We start from the raw sequence: 18,788 nt of genomic DNA on the forward strand, positions 1-18,788 counted from the left end.
AAATAGGAAAGGGGTGAAGGTGTGGTTGGTGAAAGCAAAGCAGGTTTCCCCAGATTAGCAACCAGTCCGGGAGGGGTGGGGTTGGGGGAGCTAATAATTAAGTAATTCTGAATGGGTGTGGTTCAGTGGAGTGAGGAGAAAGATGGGAGAAAGGGATGTAATGGTTTTAAATCCCGCAGACAAGGAGTCTACCTTCAGTCAATTCCATGAGCTCTAGCATCCATCTACCTTTACTGGTATAAGGCAGGCAACCGGTGCCCGCCCACCTCCGCTCCTCTGCTCCCCTTCCCTTTCCCACTTGTTCATGTGCCCAAATGTATTCTATCCCACAGAACATGAGAAGAGCAGCCATCTCAAGGAAAAAGAGAGCTGAAAGGTGGCAAGATCACAGAAGCACTCAGATTTCCCTCCGGGATTAACTTATAAAACTCCCCAGGAGACCTATGGCTCACCCCACCCCAACACGAGTCCTATACTTGGGTACACGGGGGAGGCTGGCCGTGGGAATTAGGCCCAGGTGACATCGCTGGCAGGCAGCCAGTGCCAAAAATTACCAAGTGGGTGGTTTTCATCACCAAAGGTGAGCCAACTGGTAATTGAGGGGAGTGGGGTGAATCATCTTTGACAGGTGAGGAATGAAAACAGAGGGGCCTGGGATGATCCAATTTTCCAAAGGCAGGGCTCAGTCATCTTATAAAAAGCCAGCTGGCCATTGATTTTACACCAGATCAGAGGGACCAGGAGACCTGTTCTTCACTGCGTACCAGGTGAGTCTCTGATTGGAACCAGATTGTTGATTTTTTTCATTATTAGAAACTGGGCAGAGGCAAATGTGTAAGAGGGCTGGTGCAGGGTATTGAATGGAGAGTGAGACCATTGGGATATTTTTTATTTTAAATTAAAGCATAGTTTGGGTTTGAAGAGAACTTAATAGGTGGTTACATCAGCCACCTCAGTGGGCAGCTTTGGAACTGGGCTCAGGGAAGGGGACAGATCGGTGTAAGATCCCACCATAGTTAAAAGCAGGCTTACAACTAGAACTCAGGCCCAGAGACTCTCAGAAACACCACTGTCCTCTCTATTCATGAAACTTATTATAACATTTTAATTCATATGATAGACCTCTACCAAGCCTTTATTATATTTAAGCACTTTGGGTAACACATACCCATAGGAAATTACTCAACAAACTCACAATCTAGCAGGGAAGATAATGCATGTACATACTAGTATATACTAGTAGGAGTAGACAGTGATTGGTATGAGGAAAGGACAGGGAAGGGCTGTGGCAGTTGGGAAGCCCCACTCATGAAGAGCTCCAAGCGATGGCACATGATATGAGCTACAATGGAGGAGTATTTGGACAGCAAAGATGGGAAGAAAAGAATTCCAGAGGGGGCTGTGTAAGCAAAGGCCAGAGTCAGGTTGCAGGAGCTTGAATTCATATGAGTCATCCTACAAGTCACAGTGCTGTGTAGTACTAGGAGTGGGTATACTGTAGTCATTTCTAAGATATCATTTTTCCAAAGACCCACTATGTGTACTTGTCAGTAGGGATGTGACATATCTGGGGAAGAAAGGGAGCTGAGCAATGAATTCCACTGAAATGGATCCAACAAACTGCCTTTAAGCTCCTCCCCCTGAGAGGGCCTAGAAATTACCAAAGCATATTTTACTCTCAAATGTAAGAGGTCTGCCAGGGGAGCGATGAGGCTCACTCTCATGAAAGGTCTGAAATTAAACCTACTTGGCATTGAACGAGGCTTCTTTCCTAGCTAATCCCTGTTTAAACCATCTGTTCTGGCTCTAGGTCCAACCTCCTTTGAACCATGAGCTCCCACCAGAAGAAGCAGCCCTGCACCACACCCACCCAGCTTCAGCAGCAGCAGGTGAAACAGCCCTGCCAGCCTCCACCCCAGGAACCATGTGCTCCCCAAACCAAGGAGCCATGCCACACCAAGGTTCCTGAGCCATGCCACCCCAAGGTTCCTGAGCCCTGCCACCCCAAGGTTCCTGAGCCATGCCACCCCCAAGTTCCTGAGCCCTGCCACCCCAAGGTTCCTGAGCCCTGCCACCCCAAGGTTCCTGAGCCCTGCCACCCCAAGGTTCCTGAGCCCTGCCACACCAAGGTCATTCCAGCACCAGTTCAGCAGACCAAGCAGAAGTAATGTGGTCCATGTCCTTGAAGAACCAACCACTGAATGCTGAATCCCCTCTTCCATTCTGCGTATTTGTCCCACTTACCATTCGCATGCTGTCACCCTGAGTCATAATCCCTCCCTCTTTGCACCCTCCAGAAAGATGTCCCTCACACTCAGTTTGGAGGGCTCCTGAGCCCAGGGCTCATCTGAAGAGTGATTTTTTGGAGGGAGGAGAAATCAAGTGACTCTTCCCTGCTCTGCCCCCATTAAATCATTTGTAACAATATAACTGGCTACGTGTGTCATTGGCTGACTCAGCTTTTTGCACTGGTCTCTCAACATGAAGTCGGAACTGCACACAGCAGGACTGGTTAGGAGGGCGGATGTCAGGAGGGGCCTCATGCAGGCACTGAGAACGTGCAGATGTGTATGTGTGACTGTTGTATTCACCAGATGTTCCTGAGCTGCCAATGGAAGAGCGGTCAAGGCCACCCAGAGCCTGTTACTTTGGGCAGCCTCAGTCAGAGCAGGGCTTTCTTTTTGCCCCTGAGTGCATCATATCTGAATATAGATGGTCCCTGCTTCAAGCCATCTCTGCCTCTGAGTCCTTGTTCTCAAATAGCCCTCATTCTGTTCAGTTTATTCTATTATTTATTATTATTCCAAAGAAATAGTGCTTGTACATATTCCAATGTGATTATCTGTTCCTCACTCATCCTCCCTTCCTGATGCCACAACACATGGAAGGCAAGCACTTAAACACTCACTCTCAGACACAAATACACACACACACACACACACACCCCTCCCCACACATTCACGACAGAGAAACACATACAGGTAGACTCCTACACACACACACACACACCCCTACCCACACATTCACGACAGAGAAACACATACAGGTAGACTCCTACACACACACACACACACACACACACACACACACACACACACACACTACACACCACACAAATCCCAAAAATCACACAACACACACACATGCATGCTGATTATCTTTCACTGAATGAGCAATAAGAAGACCTCAATGCTGCAGGAGAGTAGACTCCACAGTGCCTGCCCTAGGAGAAGCCTAAGAGAGGTGATCTTTACCCCTTTTCCTATGTAAACTTACACTCTCTCTCTCTCTCTCCATCCATACACACATACAGGTACCTCACAGAGTAGAACATGAAAGCAAATGCATCATAGGAAAAAAGAAAAGAAGCATTTAGGAAGGTTTCGGAGGAAAAGAGGTTAATACAGATAAGACAAAATGTCATCATATTCCAAATCAACAAACGGATATCCAGGGGTCAACATTAGTTCCTGCATGATGTACAGCACTCAGGTAGGTTTGGGAAGAAGTCCAGATTTGGAGGTGATAAGACAAAAAGTGTTCAACAAAGCTTTGCAGGTCCAGGAGTCATTATCAGACTGGCAGGAGAGAATGACATCATCTGGGTTTGTGAGGTTTGCACAACATGTTCAGGTGATTTCAAATGACTACACATTGACATGATGGAAAATGTCACTAAAATCTACAGGAGCAGTCAGCTTTAAAGGGGCTGACCACAGTCAGGGACACTGGTGATACACAGCCAGAAGGGTATAAAGTCAAGGAGCCATCACAGGAGGAGTTGAGTTGCGCAAAATGAATGAAAATCCTTAAACATTTGCATACCCTCTGTATTCCACTGGGAAATATGCATTGATGGGCACGAAGATTTATTTATAAGGAGAATCATTTCAACATTATAAAATAACAAAAATAAAGGAAAAGAAAAGGATGGAAGGGAAACAAAATAAATTCCCCCAAAGAGAAAATTAATTGAACAAGTTATTGTGTATTTATGTCATGGAATATACTAAGGTCATACAATAATATTTAGTCATATGGAAAAATGTTCAGACAATGTCAAGGTTATGTAATACATGTAATACATAATTACATAGTTATACCTTTGTTATCATATGGAAAAATGTTCAGACAATGTCAAGGTTATGTAAAATATCATGGCATGTAATACATAATTACATAGTTATACCTTTGTTAAAATGTATGTCTACATGCATAAATCTTTTAAAACCTGCCAGTATAAATATAGCAAAATATAAACAGCGGCATGTTTGGCTGGACAGTAAAAGGAATTATTTATTTTATTCTTTGAACATCCCTATATTTTAATCATTTTCAATACCATAAATTGAAAATATTTTTATTGATAACACTTGCTTTACATATTTTAAAAAATTAAAGCACTCCAAGATGTTGATGAGGTAGAGGAAACATTTATTCCAGAACTTTTATTCTGGAAACTTCCTGAGTCCTTCAGCAAGTTTCCAGGCCAGCGGCCCCAAAGGGTGGGGAGAGGATCACAGTGAAGTCTTTTAAAAAATGATATCCCATATAAACCCCAATACAATTCTAAATCTTTTTGTGAAAAATCCCCCAGAACACCACTCCCTCCACCCCACTCACAACCAAGGACTCCAGTCTTGCCCATTGCCTTTGAACCTGTGACCTCAAGGTTATCTGGCAGAGGTAGAGTTCTCCGACCGGTCTGAGCTCCTCCTCTTGCCTCAGCTCCTTTCTCTCTATTTGTAGAATGCCATTTACCCAGCCAATAGCAGAGGGTAGGATACTGTGTCTGTGTGAGGAAATTGAGGCACAAACTACACACAGGAGATAAACTGCATGTTGCTGGCTTGGATGCAGGCGTCCCCTGTGCAGATAAAGAAATGCAATTTTGGTTCTCTGCATGGGTGGGTCTTGGTTTCCTCGGCCCCAGCAGCATCTTGAGTCTCCATGTGTGCTGAAGATAACAGAAGACAGTATCTGGTGTAGATGAGAACTGTTCAGTAAGGGAGTTCCCACTGGGCTGCAGGCTGTTACCATGCTGGAACCTAGGCTCAAGAAAAGAAAGAGTCCAAGGAATTATGTGGGAACAGTCTACACAGTCATGACAAAAGAGCAAGGCCCGGAAACTTTTAAAGTTACCCAATATCGTCCACATTCAGGTCTCAAGCAAGGCCTAGGCCAGTGATGGCGAACCTATGACACGCGTGTCAGAGGTGGCACGCGAACTCATTTTTTTGGTTGATTTTTCTTGGTTAAATGGCATTTAAATATATAAAATAAATATCAAAAATCTATGTTTTACTATGGTTGCAAATATCAAAACATTTCTCTATGTGACACAGCACCAGAGTTAAGTTAGGGTTTTTCAAAGTGCTGACACGCCGAGCTCAAAAGGTTCGCCATCACTGGCCTAGGCCATTGATATGGGGAAAGAAGCAGCCTCCTAATGCCAGGAAAGGTCAAGGCACCTCTGGAAGCAGGACTCTCTATCAGAAGTGATGTGATTCACGCTCTGCAATGGGGGTTAGTCTCCTTAGTGCATGCACACTGGTGAACAAACCAGGCTTCTCTGAAGGGCAGAAAGAGCCTTAACACCCAGACACTGAGTATGTTGTCCGAACAAAAAGGAACAACAGGATTGGGTAAAATGAGAAGTCCTAGAGGCTGATGCCAGAGAGGCTTTTATAAGAGTGAACAAGTTATCAGGACAGGGCAGGAGAAAGCCCACCCAGGAAAAAAAATAGGAAATGAGAAAGGCCTTTCTTCTAGAACCAAAGTCCAGGATCAAGATAGGACACGAGAAAGACCCAGATTCGTTTAGAGGAGTAGGTACCTCAGGAGATAAGAATCCCAGGTGAAACAGCAGAGTCTGGTCAAAGCTCCTTCTGCTAGGGGATCTTGAGAGATGGTTTTGGACCTGGACCCAACCCCAGAGGAGAGCTAATGTGATACCAGGAAGTAGAGTTTAGGTATCATGGTGGCACTGGCACCATCCCAGAGGTAGGTGACTAGTCCGACACTAGCAGAGAGAGAAGAAGATGGGTGGGAAAGGAAGCAGAGGAAGAGGGTGGTGAGCCCTCACCCTCTTCTCAGATTATATCATGAGACCTGTCATAAGAAAGTGAGTCATTTTCAAGTAGTGGCTTTATGATTATCAAAGCAATTTATAGACACCTCTCTAAAACAATGATTTTTCTATCTCTCCCTTTCTTCCTTCCTTCCTTCCTTCCTTCCTTCCTTCCTTCCTTCCTTCCTTCCTTCCTTCCTTCCTTCCTTCCTTCCACAAAACTACACATCCATCAGAGAAAATGAAAATTGCCCATTGACTGAACATTTACCAGACTGGCATGAGGATAAAGTGCAAATAGACCTTTGGGATCTGATGGAAGGACTTCATAGCATTGGCTCTGCCTAAGGGTTCAGGTTCATGGTAGGTAACACAAGGGTAAAGAAGTGGGAAGGGAGGAGCCATTCACATACTTGAGTTTTAAGGCTGTTTGGATTTCTCCAGGGGCACACCTAGCACAAGATTGCATGTTGAGGTCAACTCGGGGTTAGTGACCTCTGTTTCATCTTACCATGATCTGAGGACATGACTGGTGTATGATAAAAGAGAACCCATGAGAGGCAAGGTCTTCAGGGCTGTGCATCATGTTGAACAGACCCAGTTAGTCCTGGATCTCCATCCCCAATGACATCTACTGTCCTTGGTCAGCATGGCATCTTAAGTCTCTCACCAGAGTAAAAACAGTTCATTTCTAAAGCAGGCATTTCAGCCTTTCCTTTCCTCCCAAAGGGCTGGATCTGCTAAGAAATGGAACAGCATATTGTTCACTTATTGTCACGTACTGAATAGTCACTTAAGTAAAGATCAGATGATTCACCTACTATTCTTTGGAACCTCCCAGAAGAACCAGTAGTGCCTATTGTTCATCTCCACATCCGCTTAGAAAATTAAAGTACTCAATAGAATTAATCTGAGCTAAAGACCAGGTTTCTATCCAAGAAACACACTTGTTCCTGGTCCCAGAACCCAGAACTTCCCCCTGACATAACTCATCACCACCCAGGAATCCTGTTATCCATACCAACTTCATCACAAAGGGTAGACAGTGGGACCAAGCCCAAGGTGATATTTTTGTCAAAGAGTAAGTGCCAAAAAAAGTTAAGCCAGAGATTTTCATTACAAAAGCTGGAATAAAGATAGGGCATTCCAAAAAAACTTCCACTTCCTTAAGGCAGGGCTCACATTCTGTATAAAATGCTAGCTGGCCAGAGACTCCGCACCAGACCCAAGAGGCCAGACAGCTTGAACTTTTCTCTGCACCAGGTAAGTCTCTCTACTTGTAATTTCTTAATATGTGCCCAATTGTATTTTATTTGTTTGGAGTATGTTTGTCATGCTAAAAATATATTTACTTTAAATGCAATGGTAATTTGTGTTTAAGGTGACATTCAGGTCTGTGGACTTCCCACTCAGATTGTAACTATGAAACTTGGGATAAAAAAAAGGGGAATGGTTTCTGTAATGATGATTTGTTCAGTTACAGGATAGAGACTACACCATGACCAGGGTACTTTTAGTGACTTTTAATACTTCTTCTAATCATTACTGAGTTTTTGAAATGTTGTGACACTGATGATTTGGATGTTCAAAAGATAGCTTTTTCTTTAATCCATTAACTTACCATTTTTCAAAGAACATAGAACATGGGCATAATTTACAAACATACTTCGAGAAAAGTGATTAACAGAGAGGACAAGGCAGGTATTGTGCTGTGGCAAATGAGGAAGGTGACTTAGATTTGACAAAGAGTGTCTGGGAGGATGTGTGAACATGTGTGGAAATAGCAACAGGATGGAAAGCCTTCCATAAAGCATGTACAGAGGAGAGGATGTGGACAGAGGGTCAGAGGTGGAATCATGTGGCTCAGGGCAGGCTGGTGTGCAGTTTTCTTAGGAGAGCTATGTGGTGGACTTGAGAGGTAGATCTTAGACTTTTGACTTTATCATCCTCCCAAATTATTAAAATCCTGGGGACTTGATCAATCCTGGGAGCCAATGTTGTGTTTTGCTTCCAATGTAGGTTTTCAGAATCACCAGGAAGAAAGGAAGGATAGGCCAGGGGTCCACTCATATGGAGCAGAATAAAGCACCTTTAAGCTTCTCTCCTTGAAAGGGCACAGGGATCAACAAAGTTTCCATTGATTCAGTGGAGAGAGAAAGAGAAGAGAGGCTCTCACATCTGAAGGGACACACTAGCAGATATATTGAACATTAAATTTGTCTTTTTCCTTGTTTCACCAAATCACTGGGTCAACTCTTCTGTCTCTAGGTCCAGCCTCCTTTGAACCATGAGTTCCCACCAGCAGAAGCAGCCCACCAACCCACCTCCCCAGCTTCAGCAGCAGCAGGTGAAACAGCCCTTCCAGCCTCCACCTCAAGAACCATCTGTTCCTATAACCAAGGCGATATGCCCCCCCAAGGTTCCACAACCTGGCCCCACCAAGGTTCCACAACCTGGCCAAACCAACATTCCACAACCTGGCCCCACCAAGGTTCCAGAGCCATACTACCCCCAGCATCCTCAACCAGGCCAAACCAAAGTTCCAGAGCCATACAACCCCCAGCATCCTCAACCAGGCCAAAAAGATATTTCAGAGCCATACTACCCTCAGCATCCTCAACCAGGCAATCCTGTGTTTCCTGAGAAGGGTCACACCAAGCTTCCTGAGCCAGTCCACCCTAAAGTCCCTCAGCCTGGCCAGCCTCAGGTCCCTGAGCCATTTCCTTCAAAGGTTACTCCTGGCCCAGCCCAGCAGAAGACCAAGCAGAAGTAATGTGGACCACAGCCATGCCCTTGAGGAGTTGATCACCAGATGCTGAATACCTTCTTCCCTTCTGCTTCTGTGTCTTGATTATCTGTAGACCTAGTAATCAGTATGTTCTCACCATCAGTCAGAACCTTTCTCTTATTTGCATCCTAAAAAATATTTGCTATGAGACTTTTCCTTGCACACTCTGAAGAGTCCTCTGAGCCTCTGAATTATGCAGAAGGCCTGAGTGGCTCTGCTGGTCCTATGTTGCTCAGGACTCACCTGAAGAGTCAGTCTGGATGAGAACAATGCCTGTTTCCTGCTCTGTCCCTATTAAAGCACTTTAATCCCACTTTTGGCTGCTTGTCTTAGTGAGTAAATCTGCCCCTTCCTGTTCTAGGACCTGCAATTAGAGAGGAATTGGTGTAGACATCATCTACCTGTCCTGTTACTGTGTGCTTCCATGAGTGTGTGTGTGTGTGTGTGTGTGTGTGTGTGTGTGTGTGTGTGTGTGTGATTACATTTAAGGGACATCTCAAGAATGGCAATGGCTATTGTGTAATGGAACCCAGAGCCTGTCACTTTGGGCAGCCACACCTGGAGCAGGGCTCTCCTTTGACACTGGACTGAGTCATGCCTCAGTCCCATGGTGCCTGCTCCAAGCCACCTCTGATCCTGAGGACTCTGCCCCCATGGGTCCTGCTTATTCCCCAAAACATCACTGCTACATACTTGAATCCAATTATTCTGGTTTTCTTCATTCATTTTACCTTCCAGACATCCAACACATACAGACATACACTCAGAAAGAGGCACATTTATTCAAGTAGCCACACACACCTAATTATCCATATAGCTCAGTCCTCAGCTCAGACAATGTTATCTTTTGCTGGGCACCCATCATGTGCAGGGAGGCCTGATAGTATCTATACCAGGAAGAGGGAGAGGAGGATACACAGTGCCTCCCCTCAGAGAATCTGTAGTCTTCTCTGGGAGATAGAATATTCAGGTCCTCATATAAACATATATACAACCACACGCACCAACTTCAGATAGTGTTCCTCCCAAAATAAACCACGGACAGCTATCTATCAAGAGATTAGAAAAAGGATCTGAGTTTGAAGAAGAGATTACGAGGAGGAGTAAGTGATCCAAGTGAGGTGGATAACTAGCCAGGAACTGGTGGAAAGCATGTCATTAAGCTATAAAATGTCAGGAGTGAAAGGAGAGTTAAATAGCACCTAGTACAGCCCCTGAATTTCCAGATAAAGAAACTGATATCCAGAAAGGAGAAGAAGATTGAGACCAACGAGAAATTGTTTCTGAATCACACCTAGAGCCTAGATCTCTATATATCTAGACCCTAACTTTCTCCTGCAGCCACTTTTGATCTCAAGGGTGATCAATAGGTTTGCAGGTCTTTGTTGAGTGGGTCTGAGATTTTAGGGAGCTTTTTTCCAAAACCAGTAAAGCCAACATAAAATTTCAGAATGGCTGCAGTGGTCACTGGGAAGTGAAGCCCATTTCTTGACAAGGTTGATGGTCCATAACACCTAGCAGGTGTGAGGCAGGTGACAGATAGTATCTGAGTGACATGATGCACAAGCACTCCAAACAGAGTTGGCAAGAACTCGGAAATCTTTGGAAACTGCAAGACAGAAACCGTCCAACAAGTTAGTACAATGTGCTGAGTAGTTGTCACACTGGCAGAAGGGAATGACGTGTCTTGGGTCTGCCTGGTATGCACATTTGAAGTGGCTTCATGTTTCTGCTGATTTCAATAGTGGAAGAGTCTAGCGATAACTCTGAGCCACTCACAATTAAATAGGCTGATTCTTAATGGGGAAATGGACTCTGTAATACACAGATTTTATAAATATAGTTTAAACATCATAAAGAAGAGTTTGGCAGGAAAGAATCAAAAGGTTTAACGATCTACCTGACTCTTGAATGATCATTTGATTCCAGAATTTTATTTTTAGGAAATATTCATGCATGTACACAAATATTTTATACATGAGGATATTTGTTTCAGCATTGTATCTAATACAAAAAAAAGTTGATAACACTGAAATGCATATCAATAGATAATGCAACAACGGATGAGATGTCTGTGCTGGGATTATACTACAGGCATTAACAAGATTGTTGTAGGAAAATGATTAGTCTTATTGGGAAAAGTTCCGATTATATTATTACAAAAGCAGATACTAAACAATATAAGCCAAAACATCTTTTTAATAATGGATGCATGTGTCTGGGTTTACAGGGGAAAAAATATATCCTGAATAAAACAACACCGAATAAAGCAAAATATAACTATGGCTATTTCTGGCTGCTTATATGTTAGTGTTCATTTTTTAATAGCCCTGTTTTCCCACTTTATGCATTATACAATGCTATTTGATTTTTGTAGAACTTCTAATCCTGATATTAGAAAATAAAAAAGTCAGTGAAGATGTTGCTAGAATAAATGTACGTTCTGCCCATCAAGAACATTCCTGAGGCTCTGCAGCAGGTCCCAGATCAGCAGCCCAAGGATGGGATGCCACATCCTGGTTGGGGTAGCCCCTATGTCTCATCCCTCCACACAGCTCCATCCCAATTTTGATCTTCTGGTAGGTACACTGGAGCCAACAATCCACTCAGACTCACAGGCCAAGGACCTCAAATCCTGCCCACTAACTGACAGCTGAAGCCACCAAGGTTTTAATGAGGTTCCTCCGCCTAACCCCACCAAGGTACAAGATCTGAGTCACCCTAAGGTTCCAGGTTACTATGGGCCCATCCCAGCAGAAGATCAAGCAGAAGTCATGTGGTCCACTGCCACGCCCTTGAGGAGCTGACCACAGGATACTGAACACCTTCCCTTCCGTTTCTGTGTCTTAACTGTCTGCAGATCTTATAATCAGTATGTTCTCACCATGAGTCACCATGTCTTTCTTACTTGCATCTCAAAATATGTGCTATGAAACCTTCCTTACACTCATTTTAGAGGTCCCATGGGCCTCTAAGTTAAGCAGGGGTCTTAGTGGTTTTGTTGGTCTCAGCTGCTTAGGGTTCATCTGAAGAGGGAATCTGAATGGGAAGCAATGCATGTTTCCTGCTCTCCCTCCATTAAATCACTTTTGAGTGCACTCCTGACTGTATGTGTCATTGGGTGACTCTGCCCCATTTACTGCCACGCTATCATGATAGAACCTGTCATCAGAGAGGAGTTGGTGTAGACATCATCTATCTGTCCTGATACTGTGTGTTTCCATGTGTGTGTGATTACATTTAGGGGGCATCTCAAGAATGGCAATGGCTATTGTGTAATGGAATCCAGAGCCTGTCACTTTGGACAGCCACGCCTGGAGCAGGGCTCTCCTCTGGCACTGGACTGAGTCGTGCCTCAGTCCCATGACATGGTGCCTGCTCCAAGCCCCCTCTGATCCTGAGGACCCTGCCCCCAAGGCTCCTGCTTATTCCTCAAAACATCACTTCTACTTACTTGAACCTAATCATTCTGGTTTTTAGATTTAACCAGTGACTTAAAACCGGAGGGGAGTTTTAGGCAGGGATTAGGGATACATGATCCAGGGGAGGTGAACAATCAGCCACAGTGTTGGGAAAGAGCTGGTTATTAAGATTTAAAATGCCAGGAGTGAAAGAAGATGTAAGAGCATCTGGTACAGCCATTCTATTTTTCAAGTTAAAAAAATGATATCAAAACGTTAATTAGAGGAACCCAGAATTCATCTTTTTTTTGCATCACACACACGACACACCAAAGCCTGCTAAGAGAGCTTTTCTGTCTTCAAAAGCCTCTTATATGTGACTTTAATCCACCCTTATACCTTCCTGTGTAGAGTGGACATTTTCAAGAAAGTCCACGAAATGTAAGTGGCATTTGGGCGCCTGAAGAAGCACTCCTTGATGCATCTTATTCTGAGCTGACTGTTGCTGCTGACTGAAGAGGCGCCCTGGAAGAAGAGAGATTCATCCTTGTCCTAATGACAGCTGACGGCAGGAAGTAAAAGCAGAGGATAACTTATTTTCCTTCGGCTCTTGCCTCTCTTCCACTTACTCTCTCCAGTCCAGCCACAGTGTCCCTGGGACATGCCAGGCAAGCTCTGGCCTTAGAGCATTTACATCGGATATCCTCTTGACCTGGAACTGTTTCCACAGAGAGCCTAATAGCTAACTTTTCAACCCTCAAATCTGTTCAAACATCACATTCTCAATGAGGGCACACACACACACACACACACCACCACCACCACCACCACCACCCCCACCACCACCACCACCACCTCTTTGGTACTCTCAATTGCTTACATGGGTATTCCTTTTGTTCATAGCATTTAAATAATTTGCATATTCATCATGTTTCTTTATTGTTTATTTTCACCCTCCCCTATAATATGTGAACTCCACAAGGTCAGAGATCTTTGTTATTGTTCATTGATATACCCCCAAGGGTCTAGAACTCTGCCTGACTTATTGTAGCCACTCAAGAATCAGGTGAATGAATGAATTAGAGGAGGTCCTTTGAGCGATAGTTGAGAATCCTCAAAAATTTCCATTGTCACCAGCATCTGTTGAAACTACAAGGTGAGCCAGGCCTCCAGTGCTGAGCACATATTCCAGTGGGGAGATTCCAGGGTATGTCATCACCTGACACTCCCCGACTTGTCCTTTTAGGTGACTTGAGAAGTAACTAATCCTGCTCGATCTTAGGAAGGCCACAATTTCCTATGTAGCTGAGCCTGAGTTCTTGAGATTCATGTCTATTTTGATGCAATCAGATTGTGGTTCGCATTTGAAAAAAATTTTTTGTGTGTGTGCTTTTTCTCATGTGGTGAGAAGATGTAGAACTCTTTGTCTGGAGATGAAGGCAGAAGTATTTGTCCATAACCTCCTATCACTCCCGTTCACAACCACCATTTGTCCAGTCTGACTCCATGTGCATTAACTCTCTCTGGATTATGTACTCAACAGTGCATTGTTCTATGGGTACCTTGCACTTTAGCATCATAGCAGACTTAGATCAGGAAGGGACAGGAGGATCTTGCACAAATCCCATTCGAGCCTACATTCGAGGGCCACGTGGCAGTGTGTGGATACAAAGTAGGGCAGAGAGAATTTGTAGAGATGCCCAAAAGGTGTCTAGTACAGTTAACCAGTAAGACTAAGAAAGATCAGGCTTTGGAATAAGAACATTAGCAGCATCCAGACAAAGGCATTAGTGTGAAAGTCATTGGGAAGATGCTAGCTGCAATCAGAAGCCATATAGCTGCCAGAAAATTCATTGGCTAATTCAGCACTGCTGGTGAAGAAATTGAGCTTCCATGAAGAAGAAATTCAGGTGCTGGAAAGGAAAAGGTGTTGTCTGGGGGAAAGGACACACAAGTCAGATAGGTATATCAGGTCACTGACTCTTGCTGAACCATTACTCCTATTCTCAGCTCATACCATGTGGCTTGTGACAAGGGAGTGTTTCTTTTATAAAAAATGTCCTAGTGCCCTGGCTGGTGAGACTTAGTTGGTTGAGCATTGTCCCATGCACCAGAAGGTCGCTGGTTCAATTTCTCGTCAGGGCGCATACCCAGGTTGCAAGTTCCATCCCCAGTAGGGGGTTGCAGAAAGCAGCCAATTGATGTTTCTCTTCCTCTCCCTTCCTCTCTGGCTCTCAAATCAATAAAAATATATTTTTTTAAAAAGGAAATAAACTTTATAGCTGTTCTCAAAGCAGCCTCTGTGTATCTCATAAAAGTAATGACATTCATTCATCCACCTATTCTATTATTGTCAATCTATCAAGTACCTTGTGGGGATAAAGAATAGAATAATCACTAGGAGATGAGTGGGAAGCGCTCCTGGTGATGGCTGGCTGGTCCTGGGCTCCAGTTCAGGGGAGGTGACACAGCTGTGGAGCCAGCAGCTACTCCACAAAATATAGGTGAGCAAAGGTAAGGAAGAAGGGACCACGCAAACACCTGGGTTTGAAGAATGATTTGGATTTTCCAAATACCCCAGCTTGTTACAGATTGTGTATGAACGGCAGGCCTGGATTAGTGACCTCACTTTCATTTTATCTTAAGCAGAGTGGACTCTGATATAAAGGGTCAAGGAATCACAGGTCCCATGTTCCTGTGTTGCTCCCAGGAAGGGGTCCTCATGGGAGGCAGCATCTTCAGGGTCTACTGGCACATTAGACAGAACAAGTGGATGGGTAAAAGGACCACGTTTCTCTGGGGCTGCTGAACCTGACTGTCTTCTCCACGTTTTCACCAATCAGCATCCCCATCACAGATCGGGGTCCCCATACCCCTGTCTGCTATTGACGCTGAGGTCTCTCTTGGAGTGAAGGAATTTTAGGGCCAAAAGAATCATTTGAGCCTTGCCTTTCTCCTCCCAGACCTGGAAACACTTAGGAATGGGTAAAGAGAATTATTACTTTTTTCCACCTGAGGAAGTTCATGGCACCATGCCCTTGGCCTCCCAGGAGAACCAGGAACAACTGCTTATCTCCACATCCACTTCCAATACTAAGTAGTTCAATAAGCCTGGACTGTGCCAGGGATTAGGGCCTCCAGGAAACAGGGATGTTTCTGGATCCGGCAGCCCTAGAACTTCTCCCTCTTCTTGCCTTTCAGCCCACACCGCCCCCACTGTAAACATTCCACTTGGGTGTAAAGGACCCTCCGTGGGGACAAGGCCCAGGTGACATCATTGCCAGACAGCAAGTGCCAAAAAAATGTCAAGTGGGTGGTTTCATCACAAAGACTGAACCAACAGGTAGATGAGGGGACTGGGGTGAATCATGTTTGACAGGCAAAGGATTAAGACATAGCAGTCCAAAAAAAAATCCCACTTCCTTGAGACAGGTTTCCATCTATAAAAAGCCAGTTGGCTGGGGACACTACACCAGACCCGAGTGACCACGCAGCCTGCTCTTCTCTGCGCACCCGGTGGCTCTCCTTCCTCCGAACGCTTACCAATTGCTCAAGGTATTTTCTTTTTATTGGAACCTCCTTGGCACTATTGAAGTTCTGTTATCAGAGGTATAGCCTCTAGGAATAGCTTTGTTGTAAATGCAATCATAGTTTTCGCTTGAAGAGACTTACTAGTAAGATGTTGTCAATGCTGCCCCATCAGCTCTTGCTGTGACAGAGAGAAGAGGATTGGCTTGCATGAGACCCTCCATTAGCAGGATGAACCCTGCTAACTTAGAGTTGGTAGAACTTATAGTGACATTATACCTCTTTCTTTATTCATAACCTGAATGCGGAGAATTTTATTCTTTCACCAAAGTGTTTTTATGAGAATTTATTATGTTGGTACTTTGCTAAAAAAAAACAATTTAGACAACAGAGAATTTATTCCATGAAACTACAGCGTATACAGGAAAATAAGACATGGGCAGCAGAAAGTCAATGTAGAAAGTCACCCGCATAAAGCAATAAGGACAAGCAAAGTGCTGTGCAGTTTGGGAAAGAGAAGGCTTGCTCTAGAAATGCCTCCCAAGGTATCGGATGAGGGTCATAGAGGCCACCTGTGACCCATGGTGTTCAGGTAGTACTTGAACGAGCAGATTGAAGGAAGCTCGTGAGAAAGAGTAGGGTGTGAGTGAGGCTAGAGGGGGATCAAGTGGGTTCTGGAGAAGTCAGTAATTAGCTTATAGGTGATAAACCATTCTGTTTTCAGAAATGTTAGGCTGAAGTTACTGGGTTGCTGTTTTTTTGTGTTTTTTTCTTTCAAACCATATCACATTTCCATGTGATCCAATATTGTGCTCTCACATTTCTGCTAGGAACCTGCGGCTGTGTTGCGTTGCTAATTGGGTTTTAAGTTGTGCCAGGAAGAAAGAGAGCACTGGGAGAGGCCCTGAGTGGAGCTGAACAAATTACCTTTCGGTTCCCCCTGTTCAAAGGTTCAGAAATCACCAGGGTGTTCTTAGTCATAAACGGAGGAAGGGGAACATTTGCTTCTTAGGAGACCCGAACTGGCATTGAGTGTGGCTCCTTCCCTAGCTAATCCCTGTTTAAATAATCTGTTCTGTCTTTAGGTCCAGCCTCTTGTGAACCATGAGTTCCTACCAGCAGAAGCAGCCCTGTACCACACCCCCCCAGCTTCAGCAACAGCAGGTGAAACAGCCCTGCCAGCCTCCACCCCAGGAACCATGTGCTCCCCAAACCAAGGAGCCATGCCACCCTAAGGCTCCTGAGCCATGCCACCCTAAGGCTCCTGAGCCCTGCCACACCAAGGTTCCTGAGCCATGCCAAACCAAGGATCCTGAGCCCTGCCACCCCAAGGTTCCTGAGCCATGTCACCCCAAGGTTCCTGAGACATGCCAAACCAAGGATCCTGAGCCATGTCACCCCAAGGTTCCTGAGCCATGCCAAACCAAGGATCCTAAGCCCTGCCACACCAAGGGCTCCGGAGCCATGCCACACCAAGGTTCCTGAGCCATGCCAAGTCAAGGATCCTGAGCCCTGCCACACCAAGCTGCCAGAGCCATGCCAAACCAAGGTTCCTGAACCATGCCACCCCAAGGTTCCTGAGCCATGCCACCCCAAGGTTCCTGAGCCATGCCACTCAACGGTCATCCCGGGACCAATTCAGCAGACCAAGCAGAAGTAATGTGGTCCTTGATGCTGAATCCCCTCTCCCATTCTGCTTGAGTGCCATTTTCCTTGTAATTAGCATGCTGTTACCCTGAGTTACAATCCTCCCTCAGTTGCCCCCTAAAAATATGTGCTATGAAGCCTTCCTTCCCAAACAGTCCAGGCCTCTGAGCTTCTGAATGAGGCTGAGAGTCTAGATACCTTAGAACCCTAGTTTCAGCTCAGGATTCATCTGAAGAGGGACTTAAGGTGCAAATATGTGGATCAGCTCTGTTCTGCCCCCATTAAATGCACTTTCCATTTCACTCCTGACTGTGTGTGTCGTGATCTGACTCATTGTCTTTATTCCTTTCCCTTGTGAAATAGGACCTGTTCCCAGACAGGTTGGTGAGGAAGGGCATCTTTCAGAGTCTTGGGGTCCTGGTAGTAGGTGGGTGGCGGGTCCCCCCCTCCCCCTTACCCCACCGCTGACTTTTCTTGGGCTGGCATTGGGAGGTTGTGTAATGCCACCCAGAGGCTGTTCCTTGGGCATCCAAGGCTGGAGCAGGGCTCTCCTCCTGCGACTCAGTGAGTCACGCTGGAGTCTAGTTAGTGCCTGTCCGCGCTGACTCTGACTCTCTAACCCTGAGTGCCCTGCCCCCACACCTGGCTTTCACATTGCTCACTCATCTAGCCAATTCCTGTTTATTTCAAAGGATATTGTTCCTACATATGTGAATCTGCTCCTCCTCGCTCATTTCTTTCTGATACCTGTGACTCTGTTTCTCAAACATCCACAAGGACTCACAGCCTCCACATTCATCTCAATCAATCCTCTCCCATTCGCTGAGTGCCCACTGTGCCAGGAAGGGAATGAGGATCTTTAGGGCATTTCCAGTCATCTAGAGGGATGTACTTCTCTCCCCACCCAACCCCTCACACAAACACACATACACACCCATGCAAACTAGATTGGAGGTTTCCCAGAGTAACACACCAAAGCTGATCTACTGCATTCTCAGGATGCAAACCACACACAGTGTGGCAGGAACCAAGGGCAGTGAGGACTGGAAAGCCCACCACTCCATCTTCCTAGAATATAAAAATGTTTACAGAGAAATGAAGCATGATAGAATTGTCAGCCATCCATTCATATATATGTGTACATATTCATATTTGTATCAAAAATATGTTTCTTTTTATATTCCTGGGATGGAAAACACAGCAAATTTTCCTGCAGAAGTATAGTGCAGTCACTGTGGAGAACAGTATGGAGTTTCCTCAAAAAACTAAAAATGGAACTCCCATTTGACCCAGTGATCCCACTTCTAGGAATATATCCCAAGAAACTAGATACACCAATTAGAAAGGATATATG

General features: G+C 45.0%; 2 protein-coding genes across 7 annotated transcripts; both read left to right on the forward strand.

Moving 5' to 3' along the window:
* The first annotated feature begins 697 nt into the window (after positions 1 to 697).
* Positions 698 to 17,736, forward strand: LOC102252108 (cornifin alpha). Of its 6 annotated transcripts, none has more exons than XM_014540482.1 (4): positions 698 to 767; positions 1,811 to 2,009; positions 17,072 to 17,191; positions 17,265 to 17,736. In XM_014540482.1, exons 2-4 carry the CDS (start codon positions 1,830 to 1,832, stop codon positions 17,445 to 17,447), a joined length of 483 nt encoding a protein of 160 aa, XP_014395968.1. In that variant the 5' UTR covers positions 698 to 767; positions 1,811 to 1,829; the 3' UTR covers positions 17,448 to 17,736. The 6 variants fall into 6 exon arrangements, with proteins under 6 accessions (XP_014395968.1, XP_014395964.1, XP_014395965.1 ...); XM_014540478.1 differs by having other exon boundaries at positions 1,811 to 1,991; positions 17,006 to 17,191; XM_014540479.1 differs by having other exon boundaries at positions 1,811 to 1,985; positions 17,024 to 17,191.
* Positions 7,271 to 9,171, forward strand: SPRR3 (small proline-rich protein 3). Its single transcript, XM_005867176.2, has 2 exons — positions 7,271 to 7,333; positions 8,339 to 9,171. Exon 2 carries the CDS (start codon positions 8,358 to 8,360, stop codon positions 8,841 to 8,843), a length of 486 nt encoding a protein of 161 aa, XP_005867238.1. The 5' UTR covers positions 7,271 to 7,333; positions 8,339 to 8,357; the 3' UTR covers positions 8,844 to 9,171.
* Positions 17,737 to 18,788: the final 1,052 nt, after the last annotated feature.

Source organism: Myotis brandtii, unplaced genomic scaffold (genome assembly GCF_000412655.1).
Source record: "Myotis brandtii unplaced genomic scaffold, ASM41265v1 scaffold2454, whole genome shotgun sequence".
In the NCBI taxonomy this organism is placed as follows: domain Eukaryota; kingdom Metazoa; phylum Chordata; class Mammalia; order Chiroptera; family Vespertilionidae; genus Myotis; species Myotis brandtii.